Source organism: Manis pentadactyla, chromosome 2 (genome assembly GCF_030020395.1).
Source record: "Manis pentadactyla isolate mManPen7 chromosome 2, mManPen7.hap1, whole genome shotgun sequence".
Taxonomy (NCBI): Eukaryota; Metazoa; Chordata; class Mammalia; order Pholidota; family Manidae; genus Manis; species Manis pentadactyla.
This window is the reverse complement of record NC_080020.1, coordinates 173509271-173523737: the sequence shown is the minus strand read 5'-3', so window position 1 is coordinate 173523737 and position 14467 is coordinate 173509271. Positions and strand designations below refer to the sequence as shown.

The 14467-nt window shown below is 42.3% G+C and overlaps 1 protein-coding gene across 6 annotated transcripts in view; it reads left to right on the top strand.

The window, feature by feature from the left end:
- The first annotated feature begins 5758 nt into the window (after positions 1-5758).
- The window catches only part of DGUOK (deoxyguanosine kinase), a 29912-nt gene continuing 21203 nt past the window's right edge, over positions 5759-14467 (top strand). For 4 of the 6 annotated variants that reach the window (XM_057497088.1, XM_036930651.2, XM_036930652.2 and 1 more), the window contains exon 1: positions 5761-5951. In XM_057497088.1, the coding sequence (XP_057353071.1) occupies positions 5810-5951 (142 nt within the window). In that variant the 5' untranslated portion in view covers positions 5761-5809. Of the gene's footprint in view, positions 5952-14467 lie in introns of all 6 variants that reach the window. The other 2 variants (XM_036930650.2, XM_036930649.2) reach the window with 2 other exon arrangements.

The following is a 14467-nucleotide window of genomic DNA, read 5'->3' as shown; positions in this document are numbered from 1 at the left end:
ACATAAGGGTACATATGTCTTTTTGAATCTGGGCTCCTGCATTCTTAGGGTAAATTCCTGGAAGTGGAATTCTGGGGCAAATGGTATTTCTATTCTTAGTTTTTTGAGGAACCTCCATACTGCTTTCCACAGTGGTTGAACTGAATTACATTCCCACCAACAGTGTAGGAGGGTTTCCCTTTCTCCACATCCTTGCCAGCATTTGTTGTTCCTAGTCTTTTCGATGTTGGCCTTCCTAGTGCTGAGGGCTTTTATACCTTATTTCTAATCCACACAGTGACCCTGTGATATAGGTATTATTTTATTCCCATGTTACAGCTGAGGAAATTGAGGCTCAGAGAAGTCAAGGACCCGCTGAGGAGCACACAGAACCAAGATGAAAATCCAAGTGTATCTGATCTATAGCCTGTGGTTCTACTATGCTACCTTGTTTCCTTTTCCTTGAACATAAATAAGAATGACAGCTGGATGACTGTTTAAGCAGTGGGGTGTAAGAAACTAGGGCTCTCAGAGATGTAAGTCCTTGTACTCGACCATGATACGCAGAGAACATGAACATAAAGAGAAACACAAGTCTGGGAGGCTGTAACACATGAGTGGATCAGACAGTGTTATTTGAACTTAGATGAAGCAAGATCATAGTGGGTGTGAGATCTCAATTGTCATTGAGGATTAGGTGGTACTTTGCCCCAAAACTAATCAAGAAAGGAGTACCCTTAGGAAGAATGATTTTTCTCCTCCTCTGCTCCCCCACCTTCTTCTTCTCTTCCTCTCTCCTGTTGTTTGTCCCCTGCTCCCTGTCCTTGGTCAGTTCTGTTTAATTTTGCACGTGTACTGAATTTTGGTTATCTACAGTTACTGGGCAAGGGCACATGGGATTTATGCACCATACAAAGATGATTCTTGCCCATCAGGGTCTCACTGCATAAAATGGGAGACAGATACATACATACAAGACAATGATGTGGGGTGAAATAGAAGCACCCACAAAATGCTGTGAGAAAGTAAGGGAAAAGAATAGCTGACATGATTAAGTGCTTATATCTAACCTCACCACAACCTTATAAGGCAGGTCTAGTATCACACACATTTTATAGCTAGTTTACTAGTTAACTTGATCACCCAGCTAGTTAATAGCAGAACTAGGTCCTCACTTCTGCCTGGAGTACCCTTTGTTCTCTCCACCGAGCAAGTCCCAACCTTGATGCTCTTGAGCAGATCCCACCTGGTCCATGAGCCTCCGCAGACACACCTATTTGGAAAGGGTGGAGCTCAGGGGAAGTGCACAGACCTCAACACCAGACATTCCTCCTCTGCCATCCCTGCACTTGCCCTCCGAGGGTGGAGTGGAGGAGCATGTTTCCAAAAAACCCCTGAAGGATTTATGTCTCAGGATGGGCTTCCCAGAAGCAGACCCTGAAGTAAGGAATCACAGGCAAGTGGTTTATTAATGAAGCACTCTTGGGGGAAACTGGGGAACAGAGTGGGAGAGGTAGGACAGGGAAGGGGAGTAAGGAGGGCACCTGGTAAGCAAAGTCCCACAGAGGGTGGCTTCAGCCTGGTCCCCAGGGAGTTGTGGAGTATAAGCCTGATTGGGTGCAATGAGCTGGGCTTTCAACTCACGTCAGTGATTGGTGAAGGCTCTCCGTGGGGCATGGATAGTCCCAGGCTTTCCACTTGTGCTACGAAAGGGCTCCAGTGGGCTGAGGGCAGTCCTGCAAAGAAGAGCTGTAGGTGCTGGCTGTTGGGAGAGAAAGAAAGTACAGGGAGGAGGTCAGAAGGCGGACACACACACACACACACACACACACACGATCCAGGAGATGAGCCCTGAGGCTCTGCGCTACATAGGGGTGCATTAGAATCTCCATATTGGGGGAGAAGGGGAGGCTGACCAGTTGCTCCCTTCCCTCCCTCCACTTCAACAAGTGCTGTCCTAGAATTCTTCAGAGGTAGTTGCATTATGTGCTGATAGTGAGGGGGGCATGGATTGGTTACAAAGGGCTTGAGGAGAGTGGAAATCCAACAGGAAGTCAGTTAAAGAGAAATAAAAATAACGTCCAGCACTGAGAGCCAAGCTAAAGGCAGTATTTTATTATGTAAAGTCTATTGGATGGTAACTCTGTGGCAGGCGTTAAGTGCTGCGTGTGCATTACCTTTCTTAATCCTCACCCTTGGCCATCTGAAGTCAGAGCCCACACTCTTAACCACTCCCTATATACCTCGCTTTATGATTAGGTATATCAGTTGGAGGTCATTCAGGGGAGTGGAACCACTATGGACATTATGAGAATAAGGGATTTTTCACAGGAATGAAACTGAGGAGCTGGGGAAGTGAAGGTCTGGAAGGAATTGTGGGATGACCAGAGAGGAGTCACTAAGGCCTGGAGGACTAGCCAGGATCTATTTGTGGGTGCGTCTGTCTGTCTGTCACAATATGATGGAGACCTTCTCAGATGAGTGGCTGAGACTCCCATTCTGTCTTCCAAATCTCATACCAGTCCTCTTCTGGCCAACTCTCAGAGCCCTGTAAGGAGGGCATTCTAGAAGCATAGTTCCCAGGTTAACCAAGTTGAGTTAGCATAATCCAGCACATTAGAACATCTTTGCTGTAGATGAGAACATAACCAGCCAGACATCCAAGCAGTAGAAGTAGGTCAGGGTCACATTTGTGTATGCATAGCATTTTTATGATATAGACAATATTATATACAAACATTTGAAGACAGTAATTCCTTCAGAGCTGTACTCCAAGATAAGCAGAGTATCTAGTACATGTAGGTGCTCAGCAAATATTGGATGAAGGAATGGATGCTGAATGGCTAGAGTCCACATAGGGCAATCAACTGTTACTCGTAAACTCTAGCACATATCTGAAACTCCCAGGAGCAGGGAGTCACTTCATTCTTCCAAGCAAGTGGGTTGGAATTCTGCTCACTAACATGCCCTACTTTCTGTCTTCTGGCCAACATCTGAAGTGGTATGAAAAACACCCTGTTTACCATCCAGGAGGAACTGCTTACCACCTTTCTTGGGTGTCTTCCTTGCTCGCAACAATCGCCTTTAATCACCCTCCTTCCTCATCCACAGGGGTGAGGTCCCAATCCTCACGTTTGTTTGAGGATACCCTATCTTTTGTGCACAGCTGGGCCAATCAGATTCTCTCTCCTAGGAATTTGGAATTAGGACCAAGAAAGATGCTGAATTTTTATGCATGGTTTAACAGAATAAAACAAGCAAAAAGAAATAAAGGAAAATAAAAGAATCCTCACTAACATTCAGATGATTGACAGGCAATTTAGGTAAAAGACATTTTAATTTCTTAATTTACACTATACATCAAACAAATGTAAAAGCACTTTAGAAACAAGCAACAGAGAGAAAATATTCATAAAGGACTCATATCCAGAATATGTAAAGAATAATAAAGAACAATAACAGTAAGTAAAAGACAGATAACCAACAGAAAAATGAGCACAAGAATTGAACAGGTCCTTCACAGCAGTTGTTACTGAGATGGGCAATAAACATATGAGAAGCTGTTCCACTTACTAATCATCAGGAAAGTGCAGATCAAAACTAAAATAAGACACCATTGTTTATGACAGAATGGATAAAATGAAAAAAGCTGACAATACCTACTATTGGTAAGAATGTGGAACAACCAGAGTCCACACTCACTGTTGGTGGCAGTATTGACTGGTACCATCAAATGTTGTGGGACTACCTACTATTTGGGAAATTTACCAAAGCTGAGCATACAAATAATCTATGATGTAGCAATTCACTTACAGGTAAATATGCAAGAGAACTGTATACTTTACCAAAAGACATATTCGAGAATATTCATAGCAACAGTATTTATAATAACCCAAATCTAGAAAGTCTCCATTGTCCCATGAATAACAGAATGAATACAATATATCATGGTGTAGCAATATAATGGAATACTATACAGCAACGAGAATAAATGAACTACAACTACATATACAGTATGGATGAATTTCATAGATATTAAGTTGAATGAAAGAAGTACTTACTACATGATTCCATTTATATGAAAAACAGGCAAAACCATTGTCTGCTATTAGAAGTCTGGCTATTGGTTACTTTTGGAGTAGTAACTGGCAGGAGAAATGGAGTCTAGAGGTACTGGTAATGCTCAATTTCTTGATCTGAATCCAAGTAACATGAATTATGGTTACCCGGATGGGTGTGTTCAGTTTGTGAGATTTTCATTAAACTGTACGTATATGATACTTATTCTTAACTTCACTACATATTATACTTCACTATAAAAGTTTATACAACTAGTAACTTTTAGGAGCCCTAACTTGTAGGTTTGTTGCCTGTCTGCCCCTAAACCTGACAACTTTATCATTTAACCTTCATTGGGACCATGAGGCAGTGAAGTCAGGAAGAACTTGGGAGCGCAGAGAGCCTCTCAGATGAATATTTTCCAAGTCTATGGGCTTACACAGATAAAGAAATGTGAGCGGTATTTTTACATCAAGGTGGCTGTGAGAGTGGGCATGGAGATGGGATGACTCTAGCTGCTGCAATGTCTATTAGTGCTCCATCCAGGTTATTCTAAATACATTTATAATCTATTTTTTAAAATAGTGTGCTTACTCCACGATCATCACTTCAACCGTCCCCTTAAAGATGAATATAAGAAAAAGGGTTTGTGCTTGATGTGAAAGTCAGGTGTCCCAGCCACCAAACACCTCCACACCTCCACAACCCCTTGCAATCAGATCGCTATTGCCTAAAACCTACCACCTCTAATAGTGCTGCCTGAATGCCCATTTGTCTATTGACTCTTGGTTTGACTCCTGTGGTTTAAGAGATGGAAAGTGGAAGTACTCTCTGAAAACATTTCATAAAACATTAGTTCTGGGATCATTATGACCATGGGGTGTGGACGGGAAAGCCAGTCAGAGCCTCACCCAGTGGCGACAGCTCAGGACTGTCCTTGCCCCTCTGCAGATCAGTGCTCCACCACAGCAGGCTCATTTTTAAACACCAGCCAAGTGTCTCTCTATTCGGTCTCTTCTCACCCTTTACAAATGCCCTTCAGAAGCCCCACCTCGCCATTGTTCTGTCCACAGAACCCAATCTATCTAGTTTTAGTCTCACTCACATGGCTGAGCCTCCACCCACTTTATCCTAATGAAATTTTTGGCCTCTATGCAAATTGAGTGAAGGTTTAAACATTCGTCAAGAGGTTAAGAGTTGGGGTGTAAGTGAACTAACGTGTTGATTTATTCAATAACATCCCAGCACTGTGTTGAGCGGTAAAGGCAGTAGGAAAATGTTAATTTGTGTACACCATTAGATTGTCATTTTCCTACTTCAAACGGCCCATCTCTTCCCATGTTGGAATAAAAAGATACAAACATCTGGAAAAAAGAAACCTCGTTTAAAATTACACTTATTTTTCTTTAGTTATGAAATATATTCTAAAGTTATACAAAAATGAAAGGTGATGGGATTGTTGAGTTACGTCTCTTTTAAAACACTACTTGTCCAATGAACAAAATCGTAGGGGCTAATTGCACCGTGCCAACTTCAGTTATTAGCAAACTTCCCGCACCCACACTGGAAGTCTCTTCCTCCTACCAACGCGTCTCTCCAAACAGCGGAACAACATGACACTGCCTTTAGAAACCTCCTCCGCAGCCAGCTCAACCCCACCCACTTCCCGCCCGAGAGCTCTGACGTCAGAGGCGCGCCGGAGCGCGTGACGATCCTACCGGGGGCGGAAGTGCTTCCGGCGGAAGTAGCCGCTGCGCGAATCGTGGGTAGGATGTTTGCGGGCCGGCTCCTTCTAAGGCTGCAGCGAGCACCCACCAGTTCCATGGCCCAGAGCCCACTCGAGGGTGTGTCCCCTTCCAGGGGTTTGCACGCGGGGCGCGGGCCCCGAAGAATCTCCATCGAAGGAAACATTGGTAAGGGCTGGAAAGTGGCAGCCAAGCCTCGGCCTCCGCCGAGCAGGTGCCTGACGGTCTGGGAAAGGAGTTGGGCCCGGACCCTCCCAGTCTGATGCGGCCGGGCTGCTCGTCCTGAGCTGCCAGGGATTTTCCCCTCCCATAGTACGCTGTGTTTTTTGCCTCCTTGATTTTTAGGACGTAAGGCCTCAGTACACTCCCACAGCCACGAAGACTGTAGATGGGACAAGAGTTCTACTAGCTTGTTCTGACAAAGCGACAAGGAGCAGGGGGCACAGAGATAGGGTTGTCAGGCTTAGTGGGGGGAGGAGGAGAAGGATGCCCATTTAAACAGGACTTAAGAGAATGAATGTTTTAGTGTGTGTTCTATACACTGTTTGAGATATACACTGAAAAGAAAATCACCCACTGTTTATCAAAAATTCAAATTTAACCGGGTGTCCTGTATTTTATTTGGCAACCCTATCCTAAGAGAGTTCCTAAACTTTAGTCATTCAGATACCGCCTTCACGATTTTGTCATGCCTGTTTGCTAGTCCTACTATAATTTAACATTTTTCTTAGAAGAAACTCACTTGTTAAACTTATCAATTAAAAGTAACTGTTACAAGAGTAAATAGAGACCCAGTATCTTAAATGAAAAGTAATCAAGTAACAAAATGAAAGCAAAACATTTCAATTTAATGTTACTGAATCTGATTTGATGTTTTTATCTACCAAGGTGCTGAGTATTGAAGACATTCTAGCAGCAAACTGAGAATATCATTTTGTTCATTCAGCACATAACCCTTTGAGCAACTCCCATAGGTCAGCACTCTTCTTGGCCCTGAGGGTACAAGAGTGAATAGCACAAATAAAAATCCCTGCTTTCTTGGAACCCTAGTATATATAGAGAGACAATAAATAACATAAACTAAGCCAAATAAACAGTGTAAGTCAAGTTAGATAGAAATGGATGTGATGGAGAAAATTCAGGGATGAGGGATTGAGGGAAGTTGTAATTTTAAATAGGGTAGTCAAGATATGCCTCACTGAGAAGGTGATATTTGAGCAAAAACCTGAAGGAGATGAGGGAGTGAAACCAAGGAGACAACTGGGAGAAGACTTCCAGGTAGAGGGAAGATCAAGTGCAAGGTTCTGAGGTAGAAAGCATGTTCAGGAAACAGGAGGAAAGCAGTTGTGGCTGGAGTGTAGTGAGCAAAGAGGGATGGGGGTAGATGAAGCCCTAAGGTAGGGGGTGTCTGGATAGTATAGGCCTTGTAGTCCATTATGGATTTTTAGTCTGACTGAGATGGACAGTCTCTGGCAGGTTTGAGCAGTCAAGTGACATGATTTGATTTAGATTATAAAAAGGTCACTCTGGCTGATAGGTTGAAAGTAAAAGGTCAGAAGGTTATGAGTTATGCAATGATGCAATGATGCATTACAGTGAGTTAGACCTGGATGGTAACAGTAGAGGTGATAAGCAGTTGGATTCTCGTTACATTTTTAAGGTAGGGCAAACTGGAGTTAACAGATGAGGTGTGGGGTGTGAGATAAAGAGAAGGGTCAGTGATGACATGAGTTTCTCTGAGAAACTTGAGAGATGGAGTGCCAGTTTTCTCCACTAGAAGTGTCAAGATTTTGATTTCAGGCATGTTTGATTTTGTATACTTATTAGATGTCTAGGTGGAGATGTTGAATGGGCAGTTAGATAAATGAGTCCAAAGTTAACGTTTCCCTTGTCTGGAGTTATAATGTAGACGGTATTTAAAGCCTGGAGATTTAGGTGTGCTGATGGAAAGGACTACTTCCTGGGTTGCCCAAATGTTAAGAGAGTTTGGGGAGCGGGAAAGAACCAGCACAAGAGACTGAGATGGATGACCACTGACAGAGGAGAAAAACCAAAAGAAATGATATCCTGGAAGCCAAGTGAAGGAGGTGTCCAGGAGAAGGGAATGATCAGCTGTATAATGCTGCTTAAGTAATTGGGAGTTCTTTGGTGGACTTGAAAAGAAGGTGTTCAGGGAAAGGGAATGATCAGCTGTATAATGCTGCTTAAGTAATTGGAGTTCTTTGGTGGACTTGAACAATTTTTAGGCTCTTAGTGGTGAAAGTCTGATTGGCTTAAATTCAAGAAGAATTGGAGGTGAGGAATTGGAGACAGTGCATTAAGGATTAAGACAGTGAATTAAGGATTAAGACAACTGTTCAGAAGTTTTCCTAGAAAGGACAAACCTGGGGCAGTAGCTGAAATGGAAAAAGGGCTTAAGAGGGTTGGGTTTTTTTTTTTCTTTTTGTGAGAGGAATTAAATTACCCTTTCAACCTCAGGTCTAGTAGAGAGCAGAAAAAATTGGTGAAGTAGGAGAGGATAGAATTGCTGAAGTGATTTTAGTAAGCAAGGAGAAATGGAGTCTGTTGCCTAAGTGGAGAGAGGTTGACCGTAGCTCGGAGCAGTTTATCTCTGGTAACGACAAATGTCAAAATAAATGAGTACTGGCTTAAGTAGTTTTGCTGGGAACCTAGGGACAGTCTTTTGGTTGTGTCCGTTTTCTCAGTGAAATAAGAATAAAGATCAACCAAGAATGACTGTGAGGACAGAGGAAAGACATGAAGTGGTCTAGTGAGTGAGTGAGAGAAATGTGGAATTGCTGGGCAGCATTAAGGACCCACTTGGTCTTAGTGGTCATGAATTTAAAGTGAGACCTGACACTCATTTCTCCAGCCAAATCAGAAACACCAAAAGGAATGAGAAGGGAGGGTCCTGCTACCTGCCTGATGGTGCTATTTACAGATGTTCTGTCCTAGACTTTGTTAAATATGCTCCTAAAGGGAGCTCTGTCCTCAGAGCCCAGAGGGGTACCCAAGTACTTCACAAAATAAGTACTTTTTCTGGATGGACTATCAGGTGAGGATCAAGCTCCCTCTCTCAATTTTCCTGACCTTTGCCTCCTCACCTTTCCAGATTTCTGTGTTTCTCCTTGCTTTCTCGTGAACCGAGACTCACTGAGTGCCTCCTGTGAGGGTGGACAGCTCTTAGTCTTTAAGGAGCTCACCACCAGGTAAGAGGCACAGACTTGTAAACATAATTTCTGTACCATGGGATGAGTGCCACCTTTGGGCATGGAAAGTCAGAATCTCAAAGGTAGGAATTCCCAAGGCAGAGAAGAGGGGAAAGAGTGTTCCAGGCAGCAAATAATATTTGCCAAGGCAAAGCCTGAGGAAACATGCATTTTAATAACAGGGATGTCCTGCGAAAGGATAGCAGAAGAGGTTGGAAGGGTAGAACTGGCCAGATGTTCATGAGCTGTCTAGGTGGTGCTAGTAGTCTCTCTTGTAGGGAGTGGAGACTGCTGACGATTTGAAGCCAGTATGTGTCCTGAGCAGATTAATATTTCAAAGGAAATTGGCTAGGATGAATGAAAGGAAAGCTCCAGAAAGTGGATGTGTTCTTTGTATGTCTTGTTTGCCGCAATACCTATAGGGTCTTGCATCCAGTTTATTAGTGAATAAATTTGAGTAGATAGACCAATTTTGTGGCCACTGTAGTGATTGGAGTGTGGCAAGATGCAGGCTGAACAGAGGGTATGGAGGGACAGAGAAGAACAGAGGTTTGAGAGGGATATTGGAAGTGGGGTTGACAGGACTTGGAGAGAAGGAATAAGGAGGCATAGAACATGACAGGTTTATAATTTGAACTCTGAAAACTGAGCATGGGAATAAAGGAACTGAGGCAGTCTGGGGAGGCAAGAGTGATGATTTGTATGAGGTGCCTCTGAGTCCTACAAAGATAGATGTTCTGAGGCAGATTAGAATATGTGCTTGAAATCAAGAGAGAGATGGGAGCTGAGATTTCAGAGATGGAAGATGTTGACTTGGGGTAGTTGCTGAAGCCTTGGAAATAAATGCAGTTGCTCAAGGAAAGTGTGACTAATGAGAAGTGGCCTGGGGGACCTTCATCTGGTTCTTTCTGTTTTATCTCCTGTTACTCTCCATCACCCCACCCACCCTGATGAGTCCTCAGACAGAATTAGTCACTGCCTTCTCTGTGTGCTTTTATAACATTTTGTACCCACAGCTGCTGCAGCACTGGAGTTCTGTTGCAATGGTTTGCACATTCAGCACCTTCCCTGGGCTGGCCACTTGGTGTCTTGTTCATCTTTGTGTCACCAGCACGCAACCCCCTGCCTGACAGTATACTCATTCAGTGTTTAACAGGTGCTTGAATCCTGTACTGAGATGTCCTTGTAGAAGTCAGTCATTGGAGCCCACAGAGGGAAGATATTAAACTGCTTTTATAGTTAAACTAAGAGTTCTTTGGTTCTGTAGTCATAGACGACAGCCCCAAACAGACAAGATGAGAGGATGCATTCAGGGAACCTGAACAGGGGGTGACCCCTGTCCTAACCGGAGTTAAGTGTGTTTACAGGGGCTTTTCTTGTAGTCTTGTACTCGAAGTCTTGTTAATAAGATTCTGCAGGTGCAGACAGCAGCATGAAAGGAAAATGGATCAGTGAAGTAGCAACTAATGGCATCTAGCATGAGTTATGAAGCTATGTGCCATGTCTGATTGAAAATCAAAAGCTTGGTGCCTTGAATCCCTTAAAGTCTAATCAGTAAAACACCTAGCCTGTTGCTTGAATGTATTCATCACTACAGTGTATTAGTGCCTTCCAAAACCAGGTATTTTATGATTATAAACCAGTATTGAAGAAAGGTTGCCATATGAAATATTGTCAGTGGGTCACCTCAGACCATTCTCACTTTGGTTTTCAAAGAACCAACAGAAGAGGAAACAGTTTTTTTATTTTGCAGCCTAGAGACTTGTACATAAAGCAGTGGAGAGAGCTTCCCTAATGACATGTTTCTCCAGCATTCAAAATTAGTGATTTAATAACATAATATACATTTTTTACTTTTACTGAGTATAAGCAATTGGGCAAAGAATCCTAGAGGAAAAGACCTACTTATTCCAAAAACTGTATATTGGAGACTGTTTCTGTGATTCACTTCATTCCATCCATCCATCTCCATTCTTAGTACCTGGCTAGATATTCAGGCTGCAAAGAGAATAAGGTCAGTTTGTGTTTTCAGCAGGCAGGCTCCCATTCTAGCTGGAGAGAGTGCTGAGTCAGCAAATGAGTACAGTGTGTGATACCCTGGGGAACCAGGGCAGACCGTCATTAACCCTGCCTAGGGATGGAGTGGGGCGGGAGAGAGTCCACCGAGGCTTCACAGAGAAGTCCGCAGTGAAAGGATGAAATCAAGTGGGCAGAGTGGGGAAGAAGAGCATTCCAGACCAGCAAGGGTCTCTTGCTGAATAGATGAGTTTGGATGGTACTCTGAAAGTTGTGAGGAGCTTTTCTTTTTTGTGAACACAGTTTCCCATGATAAGAAAAAAAAAAAAATCAGGGCGAAAATGTATTAAGTTTCTCTTAAGCCTGCTGAGTGATTTTTGTTAAGTTTGCCCAGAATGCCTTTAGATTCAGAGCCTACCTGATGCTGGGTACTTGAGCTCAAGGTTGGAGTATACATTTCTGGAGGGCAGGGTCTCAGCCTAATTCATCATTTTAGTTACAGTACCTACTACTGAGTAGCTACTCCAAAAACATCTGTCAATTAAATGAGTAAGTGAATGACTGAAGCGTCAAATGCAGTTTCTGAAATAAAGTCTTCAAGTTTTCTTCAGAACACTTTTTTGTTTAAAGATAAACAGTTTTATACTTACTGCCTGTGTTTGCTTTTTGGTTAAAAGGTTTCAGAATTGGATTTTTTCCTCCATGTTTTTCATCTTGTTAAGAAGAAACTGCCTGGAGGTGATAGTATATTTAAGAGATTCCCATGAAATACAACTGTACTAAATTTAAAATAATAATATCAGATATATCTCCCTACTAGATTTTAGTATAATGTGGCTATAGCAAGCATCAGAGTTTATAGAAAAATGTGTGGGAGGAAAAAACAATGACTTAGGAAAAGATCAATATTAACAACAGAACTCTTGGTCCACCTTATGGAATGACAATCCTGGTGCTAATAAAAATAAACATGTTGAAGTAATAGAAGAAAGTACCTCCCACCCTTTTACTGTCATGGCACATGTAATAAAGCACAATGATCACCAAGGCTGGAAGGGAAGGCTTGATGCCAAGATTGAGGCCTCCCAAATTTCATATTAACAAGCATATTGAAAGATAATAATAGTTCAGCTGGCTTATCACTAACAAGAGGCTGGTGCTCTGCGTAGAGACCAGACGGAAGGAGGAATTTGTCAGGTTGCCCAGTGTTGCATGAAGAAGAGCGGCTTTCGGTGGCTCTGAGTGTTTTGATCACTAGGAGGAGGCCAGTGTAGAAGTAGAGAACTGGACAACACCACTCTTTTGAAGTCTGTGGGAATATTTAAAACATTTGGCTTTCAGGCAGAGAAAGACAAGTACCAAATGATTTCACTCATATGTGGAGTATAAGAACAAAAGAAAACTGAAGGAACAAAACAGCAGCAGAAGCACAGAACCCAAGAATGGACTAACAGTTACCAAAGGGAAAGGGACTGGGGAGGACCGGTGGGAAGGGAGGGATAAGGGCGGGAAAAAAGAAAGGGGGCATTATGATTAACATGTATAGTGGGGGGGGCATGGGGAGGGCTGTGCAACACAGAGAAGACAAGTAGTGATTTTTACAGCATCATACTATGTTGATGGACAGTGACTGTGAACAGGTATGTGGGGGGGACTTGGTGAAGGGGGGAGCCTAGTAAACATAATGTCCTTCATGTAATTGTAGATTAATGATACCAAAATAAAACTAATAAAAAACAAAAAACAAAAAACATTTGGCTTTAAAAAAAACTAAACCCAAGCAGGAAGAAGAAAACTATCATGATCAGGTATCACAGCACTAAAAAATGTTATACTGTGTCTGGTTTTACTATAAATATTAACCTTCAATTATTTTTTAAAGTAAGTATTCCATGTCCGTGGGTGGTACCTGGCAGAGCCGAGTTCCATTGGAATGCAGTTTAAGAAATAGTGCCCTATAGTAAATTACCCAGGCTGAGCCCTGCGGCAACATGGATGGCACAGCTCTGAGGACCTTCCACCACCATTTACTGTCATTCTTTGCTGAAGCCAGCTTCTGATTACCAACCGGATTTTCCAGAAGCTGGGAATGGGGAATGGGGTGCAGGTTGGATATGATTGTTCCAGTAATTAGAACTGTGTATTTCCCATTACATCTCGTTGGTTGGCTTTCCGGGTTTTGTATGTTTAAATGGCATGAGTCAGTTTCTCAGAGTCCTGACTGCCCTTAGCTGAACTAATAGTGTCTGATCTAAGAGGTGGAGTTGGCATTCCCTAACCCTCAGGGCCCTTCCTTTACATCTGCAGTAGTTTCTTGAGTAATTGCTTTTACCTTTAGAAAAATTCAAGTAATTCTAACAGGCATTCAATCCCACCTATCTAACAACTAATTACCTTCATCTTTTCATGTTCATTAAAATAGCTTTCTAGCGGATAGTCAGGGACCATGTTTTAGACTTAATCAACAACCTGCAATCTAAATATTGACCATCTGTGCCAAATATTTTAAACTAGGGGCTACTCAGGGCAGGGCAGGTGTCTGTTAATATACAAACTCAATCAGTTTATAATTCCTGCCATCCTGTTATGTACTCCATGACGGGCCTGGAGAGTTTTATTTAGTAGTCTGGGATGTGATTTGGGAAAATACCTTTTTTAAAAAAGGTATTTATTGATTTTGATCAGATTGTTTAAGATAGCAATCTCAAATGTAAGTGTGCCTCCGGTTATACTTTTTTTTTTTTTTTTTTTTTGGTAGATAATTATTTTTTATTGAAGGGTAGTTGACACACAGTATTACATTAGTTTCAGGTGTACAACACAGTGATTCAACATTTATATACATGATAATTCTAGGTACCAGCTATCACCATACCAAGTTGTTACAATATTTTGACTATATTCCTTATGCTATACATTACATCCCGGTTATTTATTTTACAATTGGAAGTGTGTACTTTTTTTTTTTTTTTGTGAGGGCATCTCTCATATTTATTGATCAAACTTGGGGCATACTTTTAAAGTGAATTCCTGGGGCCCCACCCAGAAATTCAGATCCTGTTAGGAAACCAAAATTGAGGCCCATGAAACAATCAAAACAATTCATGCTAAACATGTCATAGGCAGTTAATAAATATTTTTTGTTTGATACAACTGCCCATTCTAATAGAAATTCAATGTGAGCTAGATAAGTCCTGAACTTAATGGAAGAGGTGGAGCCTTGGGCTTGGTAGGGGAAAGGGTTTAGCCACAGGCCTAGAAGAGTAGGAAAAGGCATTTATTCTTTGATGGGTGGGAAGAACAGAGGCTGAGCAGATGTGCAAAGGCAGACCCGAGCTGGATGGGGGTGGGTGGGGATGAGCGTGACTGTGCAGAATGCACGGATCCCTGTTTGTTCTTACCCTGTGTGTGCAGGAGGAGTTAGAGTGGTGTGTTGTAAATGTCACATATTCGATGTGT